Source organism: Falco naumanni, chromosome 6 (genome assembly GCF_017639655.2).
Source record: "Falco naumanni isolate bFalNau1 chromosome 6, bFalNau1.pat, whole genome shotgun sequence".
Classification (NCBI taxonomy): Eukaryota; Metazoa; Chordata; class Aves; order Falconiformes; family Falconidae; genus Falco; species Falco naumanni.
In genome coordinates this window covers 67,178,352-67,194,839 of record NC_054059.1, presented here as the reverse complement: position 1 = coordinate 67,194,839, position 16,488 = coordinate 67,178,352, and the positions used below count along the sequence as shown (strand labels likewise).

General features: G+C 43.8%; 1 protein-coding gene across 5 annotated transcripts in view; it reads left to right on the top strand.

The window, feature by feature from the left end:
* PRDM1 (PR/SET domain 1) overlaps positions 1-16,196 on the top strand; it is a 66,070-nt gene extending 49,874 nt beyond the window's left edge. For all 5 annotated transcript variants that reach the window (XM_040598912.1, XM_040598910.1, XM_040598913.1 and 2 more), the window contains 4 exons: positions 3,130-3,382; positions 11,088-12,196; positions 12,506-12,634; positions 13,045-16,196. In XM_040598912.1, coding sequence (XP_040454846.1) covers positions 3,130-3,382; positions 11,088-12,196; positions 12,506-12,634; positions 13,045-13,620 — 2,067 coding nt within the window. In that variant the 3' untranslated portion in view covers positions 13,621-16,196. The remainder of the gene's footprint in view (positions 1-3,129; positions 3,383-11,087; positions 12,197-12,505; positions 12,635-13,044) is intronic.
* The last annotated feature ends 292 nt before the right edge of the window (positions 16,197-16,488 follow it).

Sequence of the window (16,488 nt, the reverse complement as noted above, 5' to 3'; positions counted from 1 at the left end):
TGAGAAGCTGGGTCACTTCCTGCTTCAGACCTGTGTGAATGCAGGGGGTAACTTCTGTATGCGGCCAGGCACGAACAGGGCCAGTGGGGTGAACTAAGCCGAGTAAGAGCCTGGCTGTCTTGGATATAGGGACTGCGTGGGTGTAGAGAGCAGAGATGCGCAGCCTCTCCTGGCTCTGTCTTCGAAACAGATTCGTGCTTGATTGTGTAAAGAAATAGTTCTGCTGCTTGCTGTAGGGGCAGGTTATTTTGCATTTCTTTACAGCAGAAAGTCATTCTTGTTTATGCAAATATCATGTACCCTTGATTTTTCCAGCTATGAAGAAACTGTGAAAGTACTGCATAATCTTTTAATCTGGAATTATGATATGTTTTGTGACTTCCCACCCCCCCACCTCCCCCCCAGATTTTGAATAGAACTACTGTAACATGGTGGTGGTGGTGGTGGTCTTCAGCATATATCATTCAAGTCATAAGCTTTTCTAGTCCACTTCAGAAAGTGTTAAAAAAGCAGCCTACAGATATTAGTGAAGGGGCAAATCCATTAATGGCAGACAAACGCTAGAGGTGATGCCTAATTCGTACTCTGTAGTATAAGCTGGAAGGGAACACCAGGCAATTCATTTTGGCTTGGGAAGTCTGTGCTGGGGAATGTGCTTCCAGTTTATCAGTTGACATAATCCTCGGTTTCCTTTACAGACTCATTATTAATTGTTAAAGAACATTCCTTCAGCCCCATCTCCTTCCATGGATTTGTTTTGCTGCCTTCTAGCCATTTAGGTTGTGTCTAAGTTGGTGGATTTGGGAGTATATCCAAGCCTCCGTGCCCAGGTGCCTGTCTGCCTTAGTAATATCCCAGCCTCATATGCAGGTGAAACCCAGGGCAAGCAGCAGCGTTCCCCACACCCCTTTCTTCCTACCTAATTGCATCATTTTGGTTTTCTCAGATCTTAATACAGCATTGCACAGGCAGTTATATGCATGAGTGCTTTTACAAAGCAGGCAACTGTTTTCACATTCATAAGGCTACAAAATGTTTCTTTTAGCTGAATTTTTCAGAAGCTTGCACCCAGCGTAGGAAGAGACCAGTATGCCAGCCCTAGCTCTGCTAGTTGTTAATAAGGCAGCAAACATCGGGAAGAGGGACTGCTAACCATCTTGCAGGTCTTCATTCATATGTTGCAGTGAGAGAGATTACATCATTCTTATGATGTGACTTTAAGCCTTAATGCAGAGGGATCCTCAGAAATAATATCCTAGGAGCCATCTAAGCATCATTAAATTCTCTGTTACAGTATCTTGATTCATTCAAGCCAGGCTGCTGCAGCAAAAATGAATTCCTTCCTAGGGGTCTGACACAGGCTTGCATATGCAAAGGAAATTGTGGGAGATAACTTCCCACATGTTATTAAAGGCATCCTGGGCTTGCTGGCAGGAGTGGGAACATCTGCTACACGCGTGGGGGGATGCTGCCTGCGCCTTGCCTGTGTGAGGGGAGTGGGGCCACCCGGGGCCAACGTCATTTCTGGGAACTGCGCCATGACTCAGCACATCTGGTCTCGCCTTCCCCAGAATAGGTGGGAGCCTGGTGGGGTGCCTTTGCCCTGCAGCCGGAGCACAGTGACCGGCAGCATCCGTGGCCATGCCGTGGGAGCGGTGGAGGGCCAGTTTGGGAAGCGGCGGCAGGCGTCAAGTGCCGGAGCCCCGCGTTCCTGGAAGTTTGCTAGCTGGGGTGAGCAGAGAAACCCAAAGGCTCCTCTTGATGCAGCACAACTTGCCCGGCTCCCTTCCATTTTCTCATAACAAACACACCGCAAAATCTCTCACAAGCTGCTTTGATGAGGCCACATGTATTTCCCCCTTCTCAGTTTACAGGAAGTTACTCTTAAAGAAAGTGATTCTGGTGTTTATGGCCCGCGTTAAAGGGCCAGGCTGCCTCGCCCCTCTCCGCTGGTGGCTCTCTCCAGAAGAGAGGTCCCGGCTGGCCGGTGGGCGCTCGCAGGGTGCGCTGCCTGGCCAGGTAGTTGCAGAAGACAGTGGTGTGAACATGAAGGCAGGAACAGGCCATGGAGTGTTTTCCCCCTGGAGTGAGCTCTGTCTCCCCTTCAGAAGGGCATTTCCTGCTCACCGAGGTGCGTCGCTGGTGCAGGCTGCTCCCACTTCAAGGTCTGGCTTTTGCCCGGCCATCTGTTTTGCAAAACCCAGGAACCCCATTTCATCCAGAATGGAGCTGGTTCCTCCTGAGAGTAAGGGATGTGTCCTCAACAAACACGTCTCTGGCATTTTTCTTAACGTGTTTTGTTTTTTTTTTTTAATAACTTTCTTATTCTTACGGCTTTTAAGAAACAGTAGCTTCTGTCAGTGATTGGGACTTCTTTCTCCCCAAGTCGCTGAGCGGTTTTTACATTCATGTTTTCTTTCCCCTCGTGGACAAGCCAGAACATGTCCCTCGATAAGAAAAGTGACTTTTTTTTGCCTAGCCCCTTTCCAGGTCTTTCAGTTATGGCACGTGAAGTTCATCTTTGCCTCGCCCAGCCTTTCCACAAAAGGTTTACAGTCCAACTGTGAGCAAGTGTTGCTTAGGACTCTGGGGGAGTGGAGGATGTTTGTATAGTTTAAACCTTTGGGTGGAGGTGGTAGGAAACTGCAAGTACAGAGGCCATAGAAAAAGGCAAGAAAGACTCTGACGTAGCACAGCCAGTCAGTCTTATACACAGGTGACTCAAAGCATTAATGCAAGCATGCACTCAGACCTGCAGTCATCAGCATCACCCACTTGTTGATCATAGCACGGGGAAAAGGACTCTTAAGGTACACTGTTCACACAGGGAGAGTACTCTGCATTTCATATTTTGGGTCTGATTTGTCCATACTAGCAGTGACACAGGATAAGCAGAAATGGAAAAAGTGATGGTGAACTTTGAATAAGCATCTATTTCCTTACCGCAGAGGATAGCATAGCTGGAAAGGGGGCAACCCAGCTTGAATTATTATTACAGTGTTATCTGTTCATGTGAAAAAAAAAAAAAACCCACAAACAAAACCTTGTAATTTTTCCCCTCTGGACTCTGTGTGCATGTGTTACGTATTGTGCGTATATATATTCATAAGCCCTTACTCTCTATTCCAGATCTATTCGAGTGGTGAGCTTCACCACTTCATTGATGGATTTAATGAGGACAAGAGCAACTGGATGCGTTATGTAAACCCTGGCTACTCTGTTCAGGAACAGAACTTGGCTGCTTGTCAGAATGGAATGAACATCTACTTCTACACCATCAAGGCCATCCCTGCCAACCAAGAGCTGCTTGTGTGGTATTGCCGAGACTTTGCAGAGAGGCTGCACTATCCCTCTTCCAGAGAGCTGACAATGATGAACCTTAGTAAGTGGATTACAGTGTAAACAAGGAATGCTAGTAATGTCTCTTCTGCCTATGTGATCTAATAATAAGTTGTATAATTACACAGCTGCATCACCTGTTGTGCCACGGTAGGTAGCTCAGAGTGGAAAAGGGGAATTAAAAACCCCAACAGAAAGAGTTCCCTTTGCCCATTCGAATGTAAACACAGTATAAAAACTGTGAACGGTTACTGGTTTATTCTGGACAGACAACCTGAATACATCCTCTGCCTTCAAAACTGTAGATGTTTGTTCACTCTCAAACTTTCCACGTCTAGATTTCATAGTGCATTGAGCAAAATTCTGCTTTGATAGCATATACTAAAGGCTGGCCAGTCATGCTCCCAAAGGGCTGCCCTCACTGTACAAGGAAGTGGCTATGTGCCATGACTCTGTCTAGGTGTCTTGACAAAATATATGTTTACTGCATAATGCTCTTTGAGCCTTGCATCTACGCTTATGGGAGCAAACCTCCTGTTGTCTTCTCATCTTGCTACTTGTTTTTTAAGCTCAGTCAGTGTATTTCGTCCCCGTTTCTTGGCTGTGTATTGCAGCTTTCATTTTCTGTTCAAAAATAATAGCATTGGTAGCAGGGGGAAGAGGTATTTCCAGGAGTTTATCTCTGTGTTCCTCTGCGGTTTCTGACCATATCCAGCCTCAGCGCTTTACTCATAGCTTAATCACTGCCTAGCACATCACACAGAGCCACTTGAAGAGAGGGAGAGATTCTTGCTGACTTCTCATTTGACTCTTAGGCTTACTCCCCCCCCCGCTAGCTGCTCTGAGATAGAGCAGAGCATTCTTTTGGCCTGCTAGCCCCTACACTGACATTTGAAGGAAGAACTGCAAGCAGGTTTTCTTATAAAAAGGACTATTTGCTGTTATTTGGCAACAAATAATGGCTTATAAAGTATCAGTGTTACTTTGGGGATCATTAGACCTAAAATGTAACCCCACATCATGAAAATGATGCCACACATTCAAATTAATCAAAAGTACCTCTGTCCTCCATGGATGTCGTCCTTCTACCAGTTTTTGGTCTTTCCCTACAAATTACAGGAAACAATTTGCTTTGTCTTAATGGCAGAGGGAAGAGAGGGAGGGGATGTCCTATGCTGCTATATTCCATATTCAAAATATATCTCACTGATTCTGTTATCTTTGCACATGTCATATCACCACTTGTTGTGCAGTTTTATTTCCTGATATGAGGAACTGTTGCCTTTTCAGTAGGACCTACATGTGGTACGAGACAACAGCATTAAGTGTTTCTGTGCACGAGGAGTTTGCAAACATCCAGCCAGACGTATTTGGCCACTAGCTAGGAGGATACACAGATGCAGCCTTGGTTTCCTGCATCTGCTGGCATCTTAGGTTGTCTTGCAGAAGTAGCAAGGAATGTATTTCGAAAGTGTCAGTGAATTGGCTGGTTAATCTTTATCAGGTCAAAGCTAGGAGTGTCTGGACATGTGCAGAATAATCCATTTTAATAAAAGTAGGCTCAATATGTGGATTTAAAGAGATGGGATCTTTAGCAACAATTGTGTAGTTCAGTCTTAACATTCAAAAGAACAATCTTCCCAGATGCTGAAATCAAAATATCCCTTGTTCTTTTTAAAGATAATTCTGATTAAACTGTTCAGAAATTTTGTTAGCCCCCTCCACCTAAAGAAAATAGCCGTTCAAAAAAATGAGAAAAAGTTCTCACTTTTTTTATTTTGCCCCCTCATCTTTGTGACAAACACATTCAGGCTTAAAGCCTGCAGTTGGGCCAGAAACCCTACAGATACCATAAGGACTGAGGTTTTCTAACGTTTGGGTACCCTTTCTTGAAAAGTATGGAAAAAAAATCCAGACGTCTCCCAAAGATGCTTATTTGCTGAAGGCCCTGTAGCAACCGTGCAAGCAGGGATGGTTTTTCCAGCGTTAGTACTGGAACCGAATGAATTTAAAGCAAATGTGAGTACTGTTCAGTTTTCTTTTTCCCCTTCCTCTCAGGCCACTTCTTCTGGTTAAATCTGAAACTAGTGAGCATCCTGCTGCCCCTCCAACCTTTCCCTCCATTGCAAGCCTGGCCAAGGTGCCCTTGCGTTGTGTTCATCTATGAATAAAATGCAGAAAGCTTGGCCCCAAATCGCTAGCATCTTGTACCTGCTGCAGACATGGGGCTTTGCCCCATCTTAATACGGTCTTGTTTGGGGGCACCCTGCACTGGTCACCTCCTCCGGCTGCTAGAAGGTCAGGAAAAGCTCTCTCCAGCCAAATGGATTGCTAATAATTCACTGTTTAAAGTGGCACAGCTTCCCGCAGAGGAGCAGCTGAGCATTGCTGCCTCTCCCAGCTCCTAGCTGCTGGCTTTGGCACCCTCTGAGGAAGAGGGAGGGAAAGCTGGGGACCAGGTCCCGCTGCAGGCTGAAGTCAGGGCTCCACCCTGCTGGGACACACGCTAGCGTGAGCGTGGGGCAGCAGCACTGCCAACTCCTGGCCCTGCTGTGTTGCACCCAGCTGTCTCCCTGCACCATGTCTCTGTGCCCACAGGAGGCTTTGGAAGAGCCGTGCCTTGGCTGGTTGCCCAGCCTGGCACAGGCCACCTGGGACACACACCTGTGGAAAGCTTCCAGCCTTGCCAATTTAAAATACAGGCAGTTGCTTTAGGTGCCTCAGGGGTTTGGGGATCACGGTCTTGGGAGTTTAGCACCTCAGTTCCTCTTTAAGCACCTGAGCGGGATGGGCCTCTGGGGAAAAATGTATCAGAGAATTTCTCTGGCTTTATTTCCTGTAATTAGTGGCCTCAAAAATGAAAGAACTACCACTTTAGAGCATAAATATATATTACACATCCACATATAACATCTACTTGCCTCTGTAACAGCAAACTTTCAAATTAAAGGTAACTTCTTCAGCATTAGTTCATTTGTGCTGTAGAAGGAAAGCATCCAGATTCAAGACAGCAATTAGGCATGTACTTAGTTATGGGTTTAACCCTGTCCTCTGTGTTTTCTTGAATTGGGGCCTTTGACCTGGTCCTTCAGACGCTGAAGCACACACTTACCTTCACAGCCATGATTAGCCCTGAGTGGAGCTACGTAACTTCGAGTGGATGTTGGAGTGCCTGCAAAGAGTTGCACAATAGTGGTGGAGGCAAGACTGCATTATCCCGGTGGCAGAAACTCAGTCTCATTTCAAATGATCCCCTTCTTCCTGCCTGTTTTGAAGCCACTGATGTTGTTTATTATCAAGATTTGAGATATGTCATCTTCAGATGGTACTGTTGTGCATCAAATGGTTTTAAGTGTGATGGCACAAGATTTATGTATTCTGCTGGCCAAAAAGTCAAATTCCAGTAATGTGTTAAATATGCTTGGCCTCATTCAACTGGACTCTCAGTTTGTCTTGTCTGTGATATTTTATTTTTGGACTAGCGAACAGACAGAGGAAATTTGCATTGGGGGTCCCACATAGTTTAGCATATTATTCCTACCTCATTGTAGGGGGGATTATTTGGGGATGGAGGGTGAAGAGGGTAACAATAAAAAAAAAAAAAAACAAAAACCCCAAACCAAACAACTGCGTTGACTCAGGACATGACTATTTGATAATAATGTTCATGTATTGCAATCATGTGATGCAACTTCCTGCTGCTCATGTCGTGTTTGTCTCCTCAGTCAAGTACAGGCAGGTAACATCTGTTGGTCAAGCTTCAGGAAAAAAGTTTGAGTTGGGGGAAGACAATTTGCATGTTTATAAAACATTTGGCAATCTTTTTGTTTCATTAACAGGCTTAACGAGGTATTATTTAAAATCTTTCAGATTCTGTGAAGATTTAACTTTTTAATGCTTGTTTCTTAAATGTGGTTTATTCTTTTCTTCTTCCTGCTGGCCCTGACATGCTAGCCGTTAGCTAAGCCCTGCTGCTTGCTTTCCCTTTTGTTTATGGGCAGTTTCACTTTCTGGTTTTGAAGCTTTTTTCTGTTTGGGTTGGGAGGAAACATCTGCACTTGCTTAAAAAAAATGCCTCCTGGAATCTTCAAAAGAGCTCAGGAAAATGATTTTGAAATTATATGAAAGGTTGTCTTCACAAAATCAGAATTGGAGGGCTAAAGTTGACTTACAGTTGAGGATTATTTGAAGACTTCCTTAAAAACCTTCTCTGAGCAAAATGTTTTCCAAGGCATGTCACCCTGCCTTGGACACATTTAGAAAACAGATGATCAAATTATATACTTCTAATGTATAGGTCTCCGTTCTCATTTTGAATGGAAACACTCTTTGTTTTGCCTGCTTCACAACTTCGAGGTTCTCTTTCTACTAGCAAAAGAGGTGCTTAATTTAGATCGAAAATGTGAATCGGCATAATTAAGCTCTACCACTCGAAGTGTTCAGTACCATCTCACTCCTGAAATTACTATTGAAATTACTGGCCGCCTACAACCGTTTTTCAAGTTTTTAGAAAAAACAGGTCATTGTTCTTATGAAGTCTTTCTCAGGCTACAGCTCGGAGCACAAGAAACGAGAGCAAAGCTTTACAGCTATGCAGCAGTCTGTAGCTGGAACACCCACATTGGAGTGACTTCAGGCAGCCCCTCCGCTCAAGTTTCATTAATACTTAAAAGTCAGGAGTTTTGTCCCTTTTCCTCTTGCACGCACTCACTGATCTCAGATCTGAGCAAATAATCTGTCGACCTCAGTTAGAAGTGGATCAGGCTCCTAAAGAGGCACGTCTGGGTTTTTTTCTTTCTTTTTTCCCCCCTCTCCCCCCAGATCAGTAACTTAGAAATGCAGCTGCACTGTTCTTGTTTTGTCATGAACTTCTTTTCTGTGTGTCTCTCTGACCACAGAAACTAGACAGATCTTGGAAGAATATGTGCCTATATTTACTGTATATGTATGTATGTGGGGGTGGGAAGGAGAAATGCATTTCAAGAGCAAGAGGGAGACATTGTCATCAGTGAGAACTTAATTCTAAAATCAGAAGTAAAACCAAAAAAATCATGTATAAGAAATACATCTTTTTATGGCTCCTTTAAGAGCAACAAGAAAAGTTGTAAAACTCTCAGTCAGTTTCAGCCCTGGTTTAAATCCACTTTCAGTATAAAAGGTAAGAACCTCTCCTTGGCCCCCAGCACTGCCTTCTCTTGTTTTACACAGTGCTGACACACTTGATCATGTTTTGATCTCTCTGGTGTTGTGAAGCATCCCTTATGCTCAGGTAAAATAGGTGAAAAAGCCAAGAGGGGGTTTATGGACCAAAGATAGCTTGTGAACTAAAGAGAACTGTCACGGTTAGACCTGAAAAATGATCTTTAAATATTGCAGCTTCTGTCTACACATGGAAATTAGTTGGAGGGAAGGCTTTACTGGGAAAACTTTGAAGGGAAGGAAAGAGCAATTATCTTTAGCCTGTCAAGTGGGGGCATGGGCCTGTTGCACAGAAAGTTACGTTCTTGGTGTGAGCTTCCTTTTTGTCACTTGCGGGCTTTCTCCGGCACATAAGGCACATATGTCCCCACCCTGATGTTTAACCTTGTGACAGTAGGAGCCGTTCCTCTAACTGAAGTGGCCCCAGTTTCTCTGTCACTTTTCCAGCAGCGCCAGCACTTCTCCTTCCTCTTCCCCTCCCCCTGGATTTTCTTTCTTTAAAAGAGAAAAGTGTCAATTTGAAGTTCCTGCTCGACAGATAAGGTGGTATTTATTTATTTTTTCGGCTGCAAGGCTTCACAAGTCCTGCTTCCCACCCGCTGCCCAGCTTTCAATACTTCCAAGTCTCGATACTTCCCGATGATAGTGTCACCAGGAATGCTTGCTCTGAGAAGCTGGCATGGTGACAGGCAGCTGATAAGAAGATGTAGATAGTACTATCCACAGTGCCATTATGGAGCTTCCTGAACCTAGCAGGATCTCTCGTGTTATATGCAAAAATTTGGGTGGATAGTTAGAAAATGTTTACCAGTCTACAAGTACAGACAGAACGACCAAAGAAAATAGATTATTTTTGATGCCAGGCAATATGACACACTATTAATTTATTATTGAAACAGTTCTGCATTAAACTTTAACATCAAGAGAAGTAATCGGGAAGCTACTTGCACACTTACATGTGTACATGCTTGCTGTACAACACACCCTATATTTTATCATAAATATTTTAATTGAACTTAAATGTGTTCAATTGCATTTCATTGCAACTTGAAAATCCACAAAATGCCCACATATCTCCAACTAAAATTGCTTGCTACTAGTCTAATGCCGTTTGAAAAAGGATGCTACTGTAAAGCGGGTTGCTGTGAGTAGGAGCATGCTTTGAAAGCAGCTGCTTTCTTGGATACGTTTAATAGATGGCTGTTTCTTTGCCTTATAGGGTAATGTTGCCAAATGATAGATTCTGTCAGGGCAGTGAATAGTGAAGCAAAGAATCCGCGATGAAAGCAGCATGGCCATTGCGTGTCTGCATTTTCCTCACTGGTCCTGGTTTAGCTGGTCCTCCAAAAACCAGAAATAACTGCTTCTCACCTCAGTTAGTGAAGTATGAGCAGTCAGTCACAAAAGTAGAAACTTGGCTGAAGGGCTGTGATACTTTTGAGTCACACAGCTATTGGCATCAACTTGTACCTCCTGACGGAAAACCTTGCACATAACTAACCATGAATATGAAACCTTCTTGTAGATTTTCCCTTATAATAAAGTATCTTACAAGTCATCGTTTCAAGATTATATAACTATTAACTTGGGGAGAGCAGATAAAAGCAGACTTCTTTTTCTGTTGAAGACATCTTTCAGTGTACTGTTTATATTCTGTTGTGTCCAGATAATGAGTCTTTGAATACAAATAAACAGTGTATGTGCTGAACTGAGCCGAACGGATGCTAGCTTCTGTTTTCTTCTAAATACATATTTCTTTTCCTCCCTCTTTTTTTTTTTAAGTGCATTTCAACTTAAGCTGGAGCCAACCAGTCTTGCTTTCTTTTGCTTCACTTCAGCATTTTTTTTATAAAGTACAGCTGTAAGCAGAGGAGTTTTGCATAGACTGAATGCCACAGAAATCTGCAGTAAATAGTCTGCTTTGTTGTAGATGTTCCTAAGCAGTATATTTAATGAGTAATGATCTGTTTACTGATGGAGAGTACCTTCTCTTTGAAGAAAGCTTTCATCCTAGCCAGCCATGGTTTTTTTGGTACTGTAAGTAATTGAACTGGCTGGTGAAGTGACTGCTGTGGTTTGGCAAAAGCCTATTTGTCATGCCTTGTTATTTATTGAGGAACATTTCTGGGAGCTTGCGTTCTGCAAAGTCCTTCTGTTAAACCTGTATTGTGAGCAAATGCTTGTTACTGCATTTATTAGAAATACTGCTTAAACAGACGTCGAAAACAGACAGCAAAGCTAGTCAAATGTAAAGGGAAAGAAAGGTGAAATCAGTTTGCAAAGTGGAGCCTAGCATTTTACGAATGAATCATCATTCAGATCTGTATGTACTGGCTGGTATTCCTTAAATTAGCAATGTTTTTTATTAACACTTAATACCAGCAGGCATTTCTTCGCACAGAAATTAGGCTTTTGGTGAGTTAAATGATTGCTCATCTCTGAGAGTGGCCCTTCCTTCCCACTAAACTTGTGGGAGTTTGATTGTGTTTTGAAAAGAGGTAATGACGGTGGCATATCTGAATAATCATTAACTTGTCTTTGTATTTCAGCACAAACCCATGTTAATCCAAAGCAGCACAGTGCTGATAAAGATGAGCTCTATCAGAAGGGCATCCCAAAGAAGGAGCACAGTGTGAAAGAAATCCTGAAAATGGAATCTAATCCTCCAAAAGGAAAAGACTTCTTCCAGACCAACATTTCACCAGTTACTCCAGAAAAAGACTTGGATGATTTGCATAAGAACTACAGCCCAGAGAGGTGTTTCTTCCCGCGAGTTGTCTACCCGATCCGACCTCACATTCCAGAAGACTATCTGAAAGCCTCCTTAGGATATGGAATGGACAGACCTAGCTACATTACTCATTCACCCATCCAGACGTCTACTACGCCAAGTCCTTCTGGGAGGAGCAGCCCAGACCAAAGCTTAAAAAGTTCAAGCCCTCACAGCAGTCCAGGGGTCACGGTTTCACCTCTGGCACCTACTTCCCAAGAGCACAGAGAGCCGTACTCTTACTTGAATGGATCGTACAGCTCAGAAGGACTGGGGTCTTATCCTGGATACGCACCCCCTGGCCACCTCCCGCCTGCCTTTCTACCGTCCTATAACCCCCACTACCCCAAATTCCTATTACCTCCGTTCAATATGAGCTGTAATAACCTAAGCGCTTTGAACAATATCAATGGCATCAACAATTTCAATCTTTTCCCAAGGATGTATCCTCTTTATGGCAACCTTCTCAGTGGAGGCAGCCTTTCCCACCACATGCTGAACCCCACCACGCTCCCCAGTTCATTGCCCAGCGAAGGAGGCCGTCGACTGCTGCAGCCTGATCACCCGAGAGACTTCCTCATACCAGCACCTAACAGTGCCTTCTCTATCACGGGTGCTGCCGCCAGCATGAAGGACAAGCCATGCAGCCCTACCAGCGGGTCGCCCACGGCTGGAACAGCAGCCAGTTCAGAACACATAATGCAACCTAAACCTACCTCAGTGGTGCTGGCTGCCACCGGCGGCGAAGAAGCCATGAATCTCATTAAAAGTAAGAGGAATGTGACCGGTTACAAAACCCTCCCCTACCCACTGAAGAAGCAGAATGGGAAGATCAAGTACGAATGCAACGTTTGCTCCAAGACCTTTGGCCAGCTCTCCAATCTGAAGGTAAGCAGAGGAGACTGAGACGTGAGGCTTCTCGGGAGGGTCTGGTTTCTCCCTGTAGGTTATCTAGGAAAAGCAGGGACGGGCCTCCCTTGCTTGTTAGGCTGCTTACCAGTTGGGGCTTAATAGGGGCATCTCCCAGCCGGAAAGCACGGTTGTAAAGACAGTGTTTTCATACTGACGCCACCTAAGTAACTAGGTGACATTGTGTTTTGGTGATGGGAATCTCCCGCTAACTTTAGGAAACCTCTGAAAGTACTTCTGTTGCAGTACTGGAAACTGGAAATTGTTAATTGCTTTGTTTCTCCCTAGGTGCATCTCCGAGTACACAGTGGAGAGAGACCGTTTAAATGCCAGACTTGCAATAAAGGCTTTACGCAGCTGGCGCACCTCCAGAAGCACTATCTGGTACACACGGGAGAAAAACCCCACGAGTGTCAGGTATGCCACATGCCACAGAGGCAGCCTCCCTTGGAGGCCAAAGGGGAGTCGTGCGGGCGCAGGGCGTGCAGGGAGGGCTGCGTGGCGAGCCCTCAGCTGCTCAGGGCCGCAGTCAGTGCTGCAGCTGTTTCCAGCCCTGGCGCGGCAGCATCTGTAAGAGCAGAGTCGCCTTTAGCCTGCTAGGGCAACGTCTGCCCGATGCAGTTTTGCCGTCGGCCATACTCAAAATGCTATTTGGCAATATTTACATAAAAAAGGCGGGGATTTTTTCCCCTTTGTGAGAAAGTGTGAAGATATAAAAAGCTGCTGCTTCATTCTGCTGTCTCCTCCTAGGTGTCTGTGATTTAAACCATAAAATCCCCTCCCACTCATTCCCTGTTTCTCTGCTCTCTGCCACCCCCCCGCATTAGGTTTGTCACAAGCGGTTCAGCAGCACCAGCAATCTCAAAACCCACCTGCGGCTCCACTCTGGAGAGAAGCCTTACCAGTGCAAGCTCTGCCCAGCCAAATTCACCCAGTTTGTGCACCTGAAGCTGCACAAGCGTCTCCACACCCGGGAACGTCCCCATAAATGCATCCACTGCCACAAGAGCTACATTCACCTCTGCAGCCTCCAGGTCCACCTGAAGGGCAACTGCCCCGTTGCCCCTGCCTCGGGCCTCTCCATGGAGGACCTGAATCGAATCAACGAGGAGATCGAGAAGTTCGACATCAGTGACAATGCCGACAAGTTGGAAGAAGTGGAGGACAATATCGACTTAACATCGATCGTGGAGAAGGATATACTGACCATGCTCAGGAGGGAAATGGAAGGAGCTAATCTGAAAGTATCTCTACAGAGGAACCTGGGAAATGGACTGCTCTCCTCAGGATGCAACCTTTACGAGTCGTCAGATATGTCAATTATGAAGTTGCCTCATGGTCACCCACTACCTCTGTTACCTGTAAAGGTCAAGCAAGAAACAGTTGAACCAATGGACCCTTAAGACTTTTTGGCAAAGTGATTTTTTTTTTATTTATGACTTGGCAAGTCAGGGTGCCTGTAGCAGTTGCTTGTACATAGTTTCAATGCTGCAAAGCAATCTTGGCTTACAGTAGTTTCCCTACGCTCTCCAGCTGAAAGAAGGAACTCCAAAGTTACTGTTTTCTCAGGGCATAAAAAGGGGCAAAGGACTCTACATTGCCTCGCCAGTTACTAAAAGACAATCATCTATCCATAATTATTTTTTCAATGATAGTACTTCATAATTTATTATGCAATTAATCATTCTAAAAGCAATAATTAGGAAAATGTTTACAATGACTGGAAAATTCATTGTAATTTTTACTTTAAATGTTTTTATTTTTTGTTCTATGGCCATTCTTTGTAGATATGTTTTTCTGCACATCTGTTTTAAGAACCTAAGATCGGGGCTTCAGTAAATATGTTTTATGTACCAATGTCTTTTAAACAAATGTGGTTTTTCGTATTGCCAAAGTTGGACGTTTGACATACAGAATCCTAGATCTGTTGGTTTGAAAAAAATGCTGTGTACTTTTATGTGCAAATCACCCCACTGGGAATTGAAAAGGGAAAAAAAAAACCCCGCAGAGTAGCAGCAAGCAGGGAAGAAACTGCTGTCCCTGCCTGCCGGAGGATAGGAGAGAGATTCTTCTATCTGCAGCTCTGCCCGGAGCAGATGTGGCACAGCAAACACCTACCTGCCATGGACAATACCACAGGTTGTTAGAAAACAGCTCTAGCCCCACACGTTGTCATGTGATGTTATGACCAAAGGAATGCATCAGCTTAAAGTGGCTTTTCCAAAATAGAATCTCACTTACGTTCTTTGTTTCTGAAAGCAGTTTAAAAGCAAACACACAAATATTCTTAATATTCTGCCTAAAAGGAAGTTTTTGGCAGGCTTCTTTCTTCTCTCTCTTTTTTTTTTTTTTTTTTTTTTTTTTTGGCCAGAGCCTTCCAGGGATAAAAAAAAAGATGGTAGGGATAAAAAAAAGATGGTCAGATTCCCTGAGAAAGAAGGGGTTCAGTTTTATTTGTATTTTTCACTCCCACTTTGCCTGGGTAAAAGTGGGTAACAGAGTCCTTTCCTGGCACATATTTTTTTTCTTCCTTCCTGTACAACTCTCAGTATTTGTGTTTGTACATTTTGTGGTTAATTTAATTAAAGAAGAAAAGGGCATTGCAAAGTTGTTGAACAACAATTACCTCAGTGCTTGTGTCCAGTGGTGCAGACAATGCTGTTTTATCTAAACGCTTTGCTACTTAGAGAAGAAACCAAAATGTGCACAGGGAAAGATAGAATGCACGTCCTTTTATCTTTTTGTTTTGCTAAGCCCAAAGATGATATGGTGACGTTTGAGGTGTAGCAAAGAATACATGTATATTTATAGATATATTTATACCACTATACTATATATGTATATGTATATATATTTATACCACTTAAGTTGTGAGCCAAACCATGTAATAAAACCTATTTTTCATCTAAGTGTGAAAATCAAATGTTATCCAGTTTTGCATACTACCAATGACCTCAAAACCAGAAGGTTGTACGAAGGCATTTATCACTCGCAAGTATGCTTGCGTGGCTGTCCAGGGGAAGCCTGAACTTGCAAACAACCTGATGTGAATAACGTAACGTCACGTCACCCACGCGTGGCGTCTCAGCAGATTTGGTGGGAATGACCCTGTTTGCAGAATGGGGGGATCATCACTCCCCTGCTCTCTGGGCAGCGTGTACTTGGGGGGAAGGAGCCGGGTGGTCAGTGAAAACACAGCCAGAAAACATAACTGAAGAAACCTGAGAGGCAGCCAGGTACCACCCACACATGGTGTGTTCGCAAAACGCAGTGAAGGGGGCAGGGATAGTTGGGATGAGCCCCTGGTCTTGTTTTACCCTGTTGTTAACGAGTTGCACAGTCAATTCACGTAGCATCTCCCCTCCACGTACATCTTCTGTCTGGTTATACTTCCAAATTTTAAGATGACCCACTTCAGCAATCCAGGATTTGGAGGTTCTTTTTCTCAGCAAATTTCCTTTTCATGCCTTCTGTTAAAAAAACAAACAATCCTGAAATAATAAGTCTCTCAACACAGCTTTTGAAGGACTACAGTTCATTACATTTCCACTCCTGCAAATTGTGAGGCTGACATCTTTTAAATGTAGCAATAGTTCATAAATATAGTACTTACTTGTAGGATAAACCAAAGTATCACTACTCTGTCACTGGACACACACTTTTCCTATTATTTGCCTGTAGTGCTTTCTTGTATTTGATACAAATTTTACAAGAATTTATATGCATCAGCTTTAAGAATTGTTACTTCTCTTTACTGTTTCTCCCTTCCCTTAGACGTTTTACATGTGAATGTAGCAACAATCAATCAACAGTGTTTTGGGGTTTTTTTTTTGTCTCTCTTAAGAAAGACTCTGACCAAAGTTACCAGGCTTTTTACTTTGCTAGAACAACAAACTATCGTATGTTTACGTATTGGTTTACATCATTATTTATGTGCAAATTGTCAAATGTAAATTAAATATAAGTGTTCATTGCTTTACTGATGCTTCCCTTGTCTTCAATCTCTCTGCACTGACCGCATGCGCAGCCTCGTTGCGGGGCGTCTTCCCCTCCCAGCCGCAAACACGCGCAATGCCGAGGGCGATGATGTCTCCAACAATGCCGACTTCTGCCTTTGTGGGCTCTGATTTTCTGTGATTGAAAGTTGCAAACAGCAATGCCAGAGCCGAATACCCTGGCGCTGTTAATTACGGCGCTCTCGTCAGTTTTAGCCAATACCTCTTTTTTTTTTTTTTTTAAAAAAAAAGGATTTTTGTTCAAAAAGAATTTTC